Here is a 12,247-nt window from a genome sequence, read left to right on the forward strand (position 1 = left end):
GGTACTCCTGTAAAGATTTACAGCCTCAGAAACACCGTACAGGGTGGCTATGAGTCTGAACCAACTCCACAGCACACCACCACTTAAAGTTAGAGACCACCTCAAGAGCAGATTTGATGCATTAGACACTAATGGTGTGGAAATACACAGAGTTACTGTATCAGAAAGGAATGGATGATGTTCAACCACTTCAAGAGGTAGCATATGATCAAGAACCAATGGTACTGAAGGAAGAAGTCCAGACTGCCCTGAAGGTATTAGAGAAAAACAAGATTCCAGGAATTGATGGAATACAAATTGAAATCTTTCAACAAACTGATGCAGCACTGGAAGGTGCTCACTCATCTATGACTAGAAATTTTGAAGACAGCTCCCTGGTCAACTGATTGGGAGAGATCCATATTTGTGCCCATCCCAAAGAAAGGTGGCCCAATGAAATGCAGAAATCATTGAATAATATCATTAATATTACATAGAAGTAAAATTTTGCCGACAATAATTAAAAAATGATTGCAGCAGTATGTGGACATGAAGTTGCCAGGAATTCAAGCTGGATTCAGAAGAGCACATGGAACGAGAGATATTGCTGACATCAGATGGATCTTGGCTGAAAGCAGAGAATACCAGAAAGATGTTTACATGTGCTTTATTGACGACCGTATAGATCATAACAAATTATGGATAGCATTGTGAAAAATAATTCCAACCTGTACATAGACTAAGAGGCAGTCGTTAGAACAGAACAAGAGGAGATTGAATGGTTTTAAATCAGGAAAGGTGTGTGTAAAGGTTGTGTCCTTTCACCATACTTATTCATTCTGTATGCTGAGCAAATATTCTGAGGATCTGGGACTATATGAAGAAGAATTGGAGGAAAGCTCGTTAACAACATTTGGTAACATCAGATGGATCTTGGCTGAAAGCACTTGAAGCACTTATTGATAAAGATCAATGACATCAGTATGGATTCCATCTCAATGTAAAGAAATTTAAAATCCTCACAAGTGGACTAATAAACAACAGCATGATAAATGAAGAAATTTTGGCAGTTGTCAAAGGTTTCATTTTGCTTGAGTCCACAATCAAAGCTCATGGAAGTAGCAGTAAGATAATCAAAGGATGTATTGCATTAGGCAAATCTGCTTAGAAAAACCTCTTTAAAGTGCTAAAGAGTAAAGATGTCAGTTTAAAGACTGAATGTGCTCCTGACCAAAACCGTGGTGTGGTACTTTCAGTCGCCTCATACGCATGGAAAAGCAGGACCATGGATAGGAATAGTGGAGAAGAGCTGATGCATTTGAATTGTAGTGTTGGTGAAGAATACTGAAAAGTACCATGGACATGGATGGTGACACTATCATAATTATTTCTGTGACAAAACCTGCTAGTATAAAGGTCAGCAGTTCAAACCCACCAGTCGTTCCTCCGAAACTCTATAAGGGTTGAAACTGACTCCACTTAACAACAAAACCTCTTGTGCTTAGAAATCAAGTCATGCTCCCTAGCACAGTATTTACTGACCTGACTTCCCTTTCTTGAAATTTCCTGCCACTCCAGATAGATCATATCCCCTTCCTCTATAGACTAGGTTTTTGCCTACCCATTTTCCAACCCACAGTCAGTCCTGATAGCAGTTATTCACTATTGTACCAGAAGAGTCCTAGTCCTATCTCCTTTCATGAGCCCTGCTCAGACAGACTGGATACTACTCAGTGGAGATTCTACCTTCCTCCTTGCCCTCTGGATCTAGGCTCCCTCTTTTTTTTTTTTTTTTTTTTAATGTTTTATTGTGAATTATATGATAGTTTACGTGGGAGAACATCAGTTTTACATTCATCCTATCATTTATCATTTCATTGCCATGGTTACAATCCCCTCCATGCATCATCAAACAACCAAAGGTTATACCCTGCAAGCCTGCCCCGCCCCCCACCCCCCAGAATCCCCACTAACGGTCATCAGCACACAACCCATCTCCCTCTCTGGGTCCAGAGTCCCCAGCCACTCCATCTCTCCACGTCATTGTCTCTGCCTCCATCTCTGGTGTCACTGTTTCTCTGGGTAGGGTCCCACACTCCGCTCTTCTCCCTTAATGGTCCCAGGGACCTCCGCTCCTAGATTGCAAAGTTTACCATTCCCCTCCTTGCTACAAAATGTCTACCTTTACATTTCCAACCCTCACAATCAGTCCTCATAATAATTATTCACCATTGTATCACAAGAGACCTATCCCCATCTCCTCTCATCAACCCTGCCTAGACAGATCGGATACTACTTAGTGGAGATTCTACCTTTCTTCATGCCTTCTGGATCTAGGCTCCCTTTTGAAAGCTTGTAAGCCAGTCACTTCTTGCCTTTGTAGCCCCCCATTTTGGGTAGCCAATGTCCAAGTTGCCAATCCCTGTCTACTTGTATATGGAAGGGGTGGGAATGATCCTCGATGTAAAGATTTGTTCCCTCTTTTGAGCTACTGCCTACCCATTTGCTTTTGTTAAAACTTGTTATTGTCAACTGACATTGAATCAGTTCCTACTCATAGTGACACTATATAGGGTTTCCAAGGACCGGCTGGTGAGCTTGAACCACCAACCTAACGGGTTCAAACTGATTTTGCAGTCCAGCACCACACCAGGACTCCTTGTTAAAGCCTTCCCCCATTAACTACACAAACACTTGTTGAATACATACATACTATATTCCAGGAACCATGCTGGGTGCTGGGAATAAACATTCTAAAGTCTAGTGAGAGAAACAGCTAAGGAAACATTTATATTTTAAGTGCTGTCCTGAAGGAGACACAGGATGGGCCTCCTCCCCCAGATGGGAAAGAGGTATAAGGAGAAGGGAGTTTCTGAATTGAGTATATAGAGTCAGGCAAAGAAGGGTTGGACAGACTATTCAGCAACACCAGGAACAGTGGCACAAAGACAGAAGGATCTAAGATGAGTTTATTGTTGTTATGTGCCATGTGGTTTCCAAGGAGCAGCTGGTGAGCTTGAACCGACTACCTTGAAGTTCAAAGGACTTTGCAGTCTGGCACATTAACCCACCACACCAGATGCAGTTAAATCAGTTTTGACTCATAGCAACCCTATGTACTGTTCAGAATGAAACACGGCCCAGTTCTGTACCATCCTCACAATTGTTCCTATTTTGAGCTCATTGTTGTAGCCACTGTGTCAATCCAGCTCCCTAAGTGTCTTCCTTTTTTAAAACTTTTTTGCTGACTCTCCACTTTACAAAGCATGAAGTCCTTCTTCAGGGATTGATTCCTCCTGATGATATGTTCAAAGTCTGTGAGCATTTTGGCTGTACTTCTTCCAATACAAATATGTTTGTTCTTCTGACAGTTCATTGTATATTTAATATTTTTCATTAACAACATAATTCAAAGTAATCAATTCTTTGGTGTTCCTTACTCACTGCTTAGCTTTTACCTGCATATAAGGCAACTGATAATACCATGGCTTGGGTTTGGAGCAGTCAGGGAAATCAAATGACATATTACATTGGGAGATCTGCTGCAAAAGTCTCTTTAAATGATAAGTTTAAACGAGTCTGTATGATTGTCTTATGGGAACTGAGAGGAGAATGACGGAAGAATTGGGGAAGGATCAAATATTAATAATAATAATAGCAATAGCCAACCAAGCCCCTCAGCACTTTATCTCCAGTAAATAAACTAAGAGTAACAGATGTAGACACTGAGACACAGGGAGGGTTTATAAGTAGCTGAAATTACACAGCTAGTAAGTAACAAAGGTTGTATATGAATCCTAGCAAACTGGTTGCAGAGCGCCACAGGATAAGCACTGGACCTCAAGGTCATTTTGAAATTCAAGATTGGAGATTCAAACTTACCAGCCACTCCTTGGAAACCCTATACAGGGTTGCTATGAGTCGGAATCAACTCTACGACACTTAACAGCATAAGTAAGAGAGTTCTTACTTGATCTTGTGGGCCAACCTTCATCCCAAAGGTGCAGGAGGGGGGACTGATTTTAAGCTGAGAAGAGATATTTGAGTTATATAAGGATGATTCTCTTGGCTATTCTGGAAGCAAGGAGAACAGAAAGGACTCTGTTGCAATAATTGATTAAAAGAGACTAGGATTTGGCAATAGGTAAGGGGATAAGGACTAACAGGAGAAATAGTAAGGAAATGGACAGCACTTTGTGGCTGATTAGAAATGGGAATTGAGGGAAAGCAAAGAGTCAAAGTTGAGTCCTAGCTTTGGAGTCACCACTTACTGGGAGTACAGAAGGACTGGGAAGGAAGGTGACAATGATGAATGGAGGTGTCTAATAAGCTCTGGATGTCTGGATCTAGAAGCTGGGTGGTATGGAGAGGGTGTGGGATTCAGGAGCCCTCAGCACACAGTAATAGCTGAAGCTATGAGAGATGCATGGCAGTAAAGAGTAGATAGAACCCTGAGGAAAATGAGGATTTAAGGTGAGGACAGAAAAAGAGGGATGAGTAGAGATGAGGGTTAGGGACAGACAGATTCGAGGCAGTCCAGCAGACAAGGGTTATGGCTACCAAGGGAGATGATGTTACCCTAAGTCCATTAAGGTCTGGTCAGAAGCTTTTGTGAGCTTTGACATTCCTATGGTCCCTCAAAACTTCCGATAGAGTTACTGTAAAATGTGCACAAATTTGGCCAGGAAGACAAGGAGCATATATAAGCCTATTGAATTCCTCTCATCTTTAAAGAAGCAAATGGAGTCTCTTCCAGCTATGGTTATTCTTCTGTACAAGTCCCAGCTCTGTCTAGCCACCCAATTGCTATCTTCTGACTCTGAGACCTTATGTGTCTCAGAGTAGAATTGTGCTCCATAGGTTTTTCAACGATGATTTTTTTTTTAAGTGCACTCCAACATTTTGGTTAACAGGCAGTAATATTAACCGTTTGAACCACCCAGGGATTCCTCTGTCTAGCTAGGGAACTTTCCAAAAAATACTGACGTTTATGATGATAGAAATTAGAGCAGTGATTACCTTTCCGTAGGGGTGAGGTGGGGTGGACAGGGAAGGGATAAGAGAAAACTTTCTGGCGCGATGGATTTGTCCTGTACCTTGAAAAGCTGTGAGTTGCACAGGTGTATGTATTTGTCAAAATTTATCAAACTTATCTATCACTTAAGATCTGAGCATTTCGCTGTATGCAAATTATACAAAAATATTAATGCCAGGGTTCTATATGAGCCATTTAAATCAGAATTTCTGAGCCTGGAATTTGTGCGTGGTTTTTTTTTTTTTTTTAAGGACTCACAGGAGATTGTAATGTGTAGCCTGGGAGAAGTAGCATTGATGAAGGAGTTTATCTAATCTCATTCCTTCAGGTGACTTGGACTCTGGAATGCCTCCGTCACATTCTCCTTGACATCACTCCTTCAATCCGTTTCCGGGCAAGTCCGTCAGGGCTGGGTTGTGAGCTCTCGGTCCCCCTAGTGACCAGCTCGGACCTACCCACTTGGTTTTCAGCAAGACTCCGGGATCGAAGTCGGAGGGACTGCTGAGTTCCGAGCAATTGAAACCACCGCTCAGTTCCGGCCGCCAGCCCACCAGCCTCTGCTCACTCCCCCGGTACAGGTGGGAGATTGCAGGCATCACTTTGTGTGTTTCAAGAAAGGCAAAAATATGCTCCGCTGTCGCGCGTCGATCAAAGACTGCTCAGCCATCTGGCTGTCCAGTGATCATGAGGCGACCTGTTCACTCATGCGGCCGGCTGACCTCGTGGCGCAACGGTAGCGCGTCTGACTCCAGATCAGAAGGTTGCGTGTTCAAATCACGTCGGGGTCAGTTCTTTTCTTTAGCTAAGTAAGTTCATTTTGCTCATTTTCAATTATGTTCATACCCGACCGTTCAGGTCAAGGAGAAAGAAGTACCTCTGGGAGGGACGGGAGAAGGCTTCTGGCACAAAATTCGAGACTTCACCATCGAAAGAACGCATCCATCTCACAGTGTTTTTTCCAAAGGCTCCAGTTACTGTAAGCGTGGGTGAATAGCCGGACTTCTTAGAGCAGGCGCACGTTTCAGGTCCCTTGTTTCTGAGAGAGGAGTGTCAGGTGCTCGCGCGGGCAAGGAAACCACTGTGAACTTAGAGATGCTGGGCACATTTTCTCAGAATTTATAATGTGAACGGGCCCTACCGGCAGGTTCAGACCCCAGAGACCAGATTCAGAGAATAGTGTCTGTAGACGAGGTGGCCGAGTGGTTAAGGCGATGGACTGCTAATCCATTGTGCTCTGCACGCGTGGGTTCGAATCCCATCCTCGTCGGTTTGCAGTTTCTCTGCTCACGTTCAGTTTTGTAATCCTCTTCCCCTGTTTCTCTGACACCTCTACATCCCTCCCATTTATTTTCTTCGGTCGTATTTTCGTTTCCGTCTACACTATTCTATGTTGTTGTTATGTGCCATGGAGTCTGTTCTGGCTCATAGCGACCCTGTACAGGGTTTCCGAGGCTGTAAATCTTTACGGGAGCGGAAAGCCTCATCTTTCTCCCGCGGAACAGCTGGTAGTTTCGAACTATTCTATAGTTGTTGTTAAGTCGAGTCGATTGCGACCCCATAGCGACCCTGTATAGGGTTTCCTAGGAGCAGCATTTAAAACAGCATCTAGCTATTGTTCTACGTACTATGGGGCTGACCTCCGCCAAATAAGCAAGGGGTAAAGTTTAGCTTCGTGGGCGCCGTGGCTTAGTTGGTTAAAGCGCCTGTCTAGTAAACAGGAGATCCTGGGTTCGACTCCCAGCGGTGCCTCCGCTGTCTCGTATGACTTTTGCGTACTCATCCATAACTGTCGTTCCTCTTTTTGTTTCTCAAACTTTTTCCATTTCAGATTGTGTACATGTTTGGGCGTGCTAATTTCGTTCATCTTCCTTCTCAGAAACCCCATATGTGTGCCACTCGAACTGCTCCAAGGGCCAGAGGAGTTTTCATTAATAATCGTGGTGGCTGCTGTTAAAATGCAGTGTGTCCGTTTCCTTGTTTCGCTTTCACACTTCCTAAAACAGTCTCATCTGTAAAATTTTCATGGATAGCAGATTAATTATAAATTTTACATAGTTTCAGGCGAGACTATTAGCAACAGCCGGCCGGTTAGCTCAGTTGGTTAGAGCGTGGTGCTAATAACGCCAAGGTCGCGGGTTCGATCCCCGTACGGGCCAGTAGCTCTCATTTTAAAAACAGTACCTTTAACCTTTCTTAGAAACAAATTTGTCACTGGAAAATTTATGGAGCACACCCTAAAGCGAACCTTTCATACACAAATAAAAGGAATTAGATTGGATTTCAGTTGTAAGTATGAGTGTCTTGAGGAAAAGAAGTTTTAGAGAAGACAAACCCTATGTGATCTCCCTTTCCAAATCTCTTTGACGCTAAAATAGGGCTCCTAGAATCTGTCATCTCCCTTTCCAAATCTCTTTGACCCTAAAATAGGGCTCCTGGAATTCTCCTATGAGAATTGTGGACAGAAGCCAGCTAAGGATTGGGATAAGGATTATTTTAAACCCTAAATGTCGCACTGATCAACAGAGTGCGGGAACCCGAGCCAGAAACGGAGCTGACAATTTGTCCCAGTCTTCCTCATAGCAAAGATGTCCGTTCGGCCCAGCCCCTGCTTGTCCACTATAGAAGCCCCGTTTCCTGGAGTACCTTGTTTACATTTCTGCTTTTACTAGATTTCTGGTCCCAAAAGTGTCTTGTTGTCCACATCATATCAGAAATCCTATCTGCCCTTCCTAAAATGGAATCTCCTCTCTTCTCCTTCCCACCAGCCCTGGCCCCAAGGGAGCTCCAAGCAAAAGACCCACCCTCAGTCCCATTCCTTTGACTGTCAATCCCTGCAACCCCACAGAGATGAAGCTTCAGTCTTAGCAGCAGCAACATTTTAATTCCATAAAACTCAGAAAGCCAAAACTGATTAGAACACTTCACAACAAGTGGGCTTCAAATCCAGTAACAATTCTACCTGAACTCTGAAGAGTGGTGAGACACCCACCCCCACCACATGGCCAATCTCCCCCTTGGTTTGTCTGGGGAAGTGGTACGATATGGGGACCAGGGCAGAAACAGAAGGTTGTCCTTCAGCAGGTATGCATTCGTGCTTGCATGGAGTGTGGACAAGGCTCACTCACTCAAATTCCCAAAGTCCCTCACAATAGAGATGAGGCCACTGGAGGAAGGGTATCCACAATAGAGATGAGGCCACAGTGGAGGAAGGGTATCCTCTGTTCCCCTCTTTTGATCACACATGGGAGTCATGTATCCATCCATCTTCAAACTGAGAGCTAAAGCCCTAGGTTCCCAAAGGTGGTGGCTCTAGTTAGGAAGGGGAGTTGTGACCAATAGGGTAACTACAGATGACCAAATGAATAGAAGCAGAACATCATCCCCTCCCTCCAAGAGAGCAATTAGAAGTTCCCTGTATACACTGCTAAGTGCATCTGGAAGAGCCTCCAACACATGGATATCTCCTCTCTTGGCACTTCCCACCAGGGCGGCTCCTTGAAGAGTCCTTTGGATCCTACAGGGCCCAGTCAGGCCTGGCTTCTCCTGCCCTCCTGGTCACTTGCACAGTGCCTCCAACACCTCCAGTGTGCGTCGGATGTCTCGGACTTGGCGCGCCAGTCCCTGAACCGGCTGCAGGGCCCGCTCCAGCTCCTCGCAGCGCGCCAGCAGGGTGTACATGCCCTTGATGCTCATGTCCACCGCTTCGCCTAAGGAGTCCACGGCATCACGGTAGGTCTGTATGCAGCCCACGCTCAACGCCGTCAGCTCTTGCACCGCGCCACCCAACCCACGGAGCAGACGGTCCACCCGACCGCCTAGTTCCCGACTCAGCCGCTCCAGGTCCCGCAACACGTCGGGGTCGATGGGAGGGATGGCCGGGGTGGGTGCGGGCGTTGTACAGGGCCGTGTATGGGCTGGGAGCGGAGGTTGAGGGTTGCTGCTCAGACGGATCTTGAGTTGTAGATTGTTGGCCACAAAGTGGGTGAGGTCGCCTTGGCGGCTCACAGTGCCCTCCAGTTCCAACGCGCTTGAGATAGTGGCACGGCGCCCGCCGCCAGCACCGACCTCGGCACCGCCGCACGCTCCACTCAGCCCATCCAAGCTGCGGCTGTCCTGAAGGCGACTAGAGAACGAACGACTAGTCCTGCCCGCTGCCGCCGCCTCATCGTTGTCCTCTTCCTGATGCTGCTGCTCAACATTCATCCCGCTGCCTCCCGGGATCCCTCGACGGCAGACCTTCTCGGATGCAGGCTCGACTTCCAGCGGCTCAGGGTCCTGGCGCCGGGAGGAAGGAGGCGGGTCGTGCTCTGGATCCGTAGCCCCCCGGCGACTCTTGGTACCAGGCGGCGTCCCTCGGGGACCGGGCTCGTCCTCTGACCCGTGGATTACACTGCAGCTCGAAGTCTTCGGGGACGCCCTGGGGTGGCAGCTCGCGCCCCTAACGTTCTCGGCCTCTTCCTTCTCCGACAGCCTGAGGTCTGAGGGTGGCTCAGAGGGCGTTCGGCTAGGCCCTCCGCCGAAGATCGGGGCCTGGCGTTTCTCTAGAGCAGGGGGTTCTGCCTCCGGCACAGGCCGCCCCCGGGACGAATCCATACTGCAGTTGGGGGCCGGAAGGGTTTGCCCAGGTTCGGGAGGCGTTGGCGGCGCCTTTAAGGGGCGTTGGTAGACGCGCGTCGATCGGCAGCAGGTTCACAATGGTAAGGACAGGAAGAGTTCTTTGATTGGTCGTGGCGACCAGAAAGTCCCGGAAGAGGAGCAGTTATTGACCTGCCAAACACACGTGAGAGCAAAAGGGGTGGAGAAAAGGAGGTGACTGAGGCGCTGGTTGTCCCGCCTCTTTGTAAAAGTTGTGGGGGCGGATCTTAAAGACGTAGGTCCATTGCTTGGCTAACTTCTAAAGTGGGAACGGATTTACGGTTCTACGGCACTTAATAACCACCACAACGAGAGGTTTGGGTAATGGAAATTGTACGTATATCTTGCTTTGACCACCCGGTTGAATCTCACCTAACAAGAAAGATGGAACCAGAATTATCAACAGAGCACTAATGGTTCCTTCCATCGTCCTGGGATGACAGATGGAACTGCTCAAAGTGACTCCTAGTCCGCAGAGCAGGTTTACAGACACTCCTGTGTTGTTGCCCCTCCTGTCCTCTGTCTTCTGTCTCCTCCATGTTGAGTCTCTCTCCCCCTAGGAGATAAGATGTGATTTTGCCACGAGTTAAAGTGTTCAATAAATTAAATCACCACACCTTTTTTATAAGCTTTTGTTATTGGTTGCTGTTGTATCAATTCTGACTCATGGAGATCCCAAAAGTTCAGTTACAAGTTGAATTCCATAGGGTTTTCAAGGCTGTGACATTTTGCAAGCAGGTCTTATATCCAGAGACTTCTTAATGAGTTTGAAAACCAACCTTTCTGTTAGTAGTCCAGGAAATAAGATGTTGTGATAGGAAATAACTGAGCAGGTACTGGTTTAGATAGGTTATTAGGAAAGTCCTCTTTGATGAGAAAACACGTAACTGAAAACAACAGGAAGAAACCAGCCACAATCCAAGCCAGGGGAGGAATACCTGTACCGACAGAAATGAAGTTCAAAGAACTAGAGAGTGGGGGGATGGGTGGAAGACAGTGGGGCTAAAACAAAATGAGGAAGGAGGAGAATTTCTATCAATAAGACTAAAATCAGGCAGGGGGTTATATCCTGTGAGGCCTTGTAGTTCCTCGTAGGTAATGGAGATTTTTTTTCTCCATTTTTCTCAGTGTAATGGCTCAGCAGACATAGCCAAAGCCCTGAGACATGGATATTTAGTAAATGCAAACTGTTTATTAAAGTTCCTTCCACTGATAAAGGATCTGGATAGAGAGATGATCGGAGTATGCCATGCCAGCAACTCCCTCACCTCAGGACCCTGTCAAGGTCCTAGTCAACCTACCCTGATGTCAGCAACTTGCCCTTTCAACATATCACACAGAGTCCAAAATTGCCAGCTCTTTCCATTAGTCACTAGTGACCTGAGTTAGAAAACCAAAAGGGAAGAATACGTTCAGAGTTTCTCAAGTTGAGGGAACTGAAGAAAAAATTCAAGTCTTCACTTATAATATTGAAGGACAAAATATTGAATTATGCAGAAAGTATCAAAAGAAGATGGAAGAAACACACAGAGTCACTGTCCAAAAACAAATGGTCGATGTTCAACCATTTCAAGAGGTGGCATATGATTAAGAGCCAATGATACTGAAGGAAGAAGTCCAAAGTGCCTTGAAGGCATTGGCAAAGAACACGGTTCTGAGAATTGATGGAATACAAGTAGAAATATTTCAACAAACTGATGCAGCATTGAAGGCATTCATGCATCTATGACAAGAAATTTGGAAGACAACTAACTTGGTCCTAACAACAATAAGTGACTTAATGGAATGATTTAGTCATTCCTGTGCTCTAAAAAAGCCCATACTCACTTAGGCTGGATTGATATCCCTTAGATGCTGGGGGTGGGGTAGGGGGACTCCCTCGAGAATTGTGATATGATGGGATTCATGTTTGGAGATTATTGACTTTATAGGAAATGTTTGGAGGAGGGCAAAAGGGGATAGGAAACCAATGAGGAGACTATTGTATTCATCCAAATTTGAGATGATGGTGGCTCATCCTAACATGATGGCAACAGACTTGGGCAAGTGAACACATTCTAGATGTATCTCTCTCTATATTTTTTTTAATAATATGAAGGTAAGTCAGAAAGTATTGCTATAAAATCATAAAAACCTTTATTAAACAAAAACATAAACATGTGAAGAAGCTACTGTTTCTTGACATATTCTTGACACCTAGATCTTTACATTTCTGAAGGAAGTGTTTCCATCTCTCTTATCCTTCCCCAAAGAATTCTGCGCTCTTTGATAATTACACCACATCAAAACAGCAGTTTTGTCATCCTCGAAGGACTCAGATAGTATCCTTTTTCAATATTCTTTGAGCTTGGGGAACAAGAAGAAGTCTGAAGAGACAAGATCAGGGCTATAGGGTGGATGGGGTAACATTTCCTAATGAAATCCTCATAGGATGAGAATGTGTTTTGTCACAATGGAAAAAAAAAAATTTTTTTGGATGCAACTTTCCTGGCTTTTTTCTCACCATTGCAGTTTTCAATTTTCTGAAAACTTCTTCATAATAAGTTTATCCTGCGTCATTTGAGAAAATCTATCAAGATGACTCCATTTTAGATAGGG

The 12,247-nt window shown here is 45.3% G+C and overlaps 1 protein-coding gene and 4 non-coding genes across 5 annotated transcripts; 4 read left to right on the forward strand and 1 right to left on the reverse strand.

The window, feature by feature from the left end:
* The first annotated feature begins 5,730 nt into the window (after positions 1-5,730).
* TRNAW-CCA lies at positions 5,731-5,802 on the forward strand. Its single transcript has one exon. It is a non-coding gene; the product is annotated as a tRNA-Trp (tRNA).
* Positions 5,803-6,199: 397 nt separating this feature from the next.
* On the forward strand, positions 6,200-6,281 carry TRNAS-GCU. Its single transcript has one exon. It is a non-coding gene; the product is annotated as a tRNA-Ser (tRNA).
* Positions 6,282-6,689: 408 nt separating this feature from the next.
* On the forward strand, positions 6,690-6,763 carry TRNAT-AGU. Its single transcript has one exon. It is a non-coding gene; the product is annotated as a tRNA-Thr (tRNA).
* A 333-nt stretch (positions 6,764-7,096) lies between these two features.
* TRNAI-AAU lies at positions 7,097-7,170 on the forward strand. The gene has a single exon. It is a non-coding gene; the product is annotated as a tRNA-Ile (tRNA).
* Positions 7,171-8,569: 1,399 nt separating this feature from the next.
* Positions 8,570-9,607, reverse strand: LOC102842221 (chromosome unknown open reading frame, human C17orf59). The gene has a single exon (XM_006863404.1). It carries the CDS (start codon positions 9,605-9,607, stop codon positions 8,570-8,572), a length of 1,038 nt encoding a protein of 345 aa, XP_006863466.1.
* Between the last annotated feature and the right edge of the window lie 2,640 nt (positions 9,608-12,247).

This window comes from Chrysochloris asiatica, unplaced genomic scaffold (genome assembly GCF_000296735.1).
Source record: "Chrysochloris asiatica unplaced genomic scaffold, ChrAsi1.0 scaffold00054, whole genome shotgun sequence".
Taxonomy (NCBI): domain Eukaryota; kingdom Metazoa; phylum Chordata; class Mammalia; order Afrosoricida; family Chrysochloridae; genus Chrysochloris; species Chrysochloris asiatica.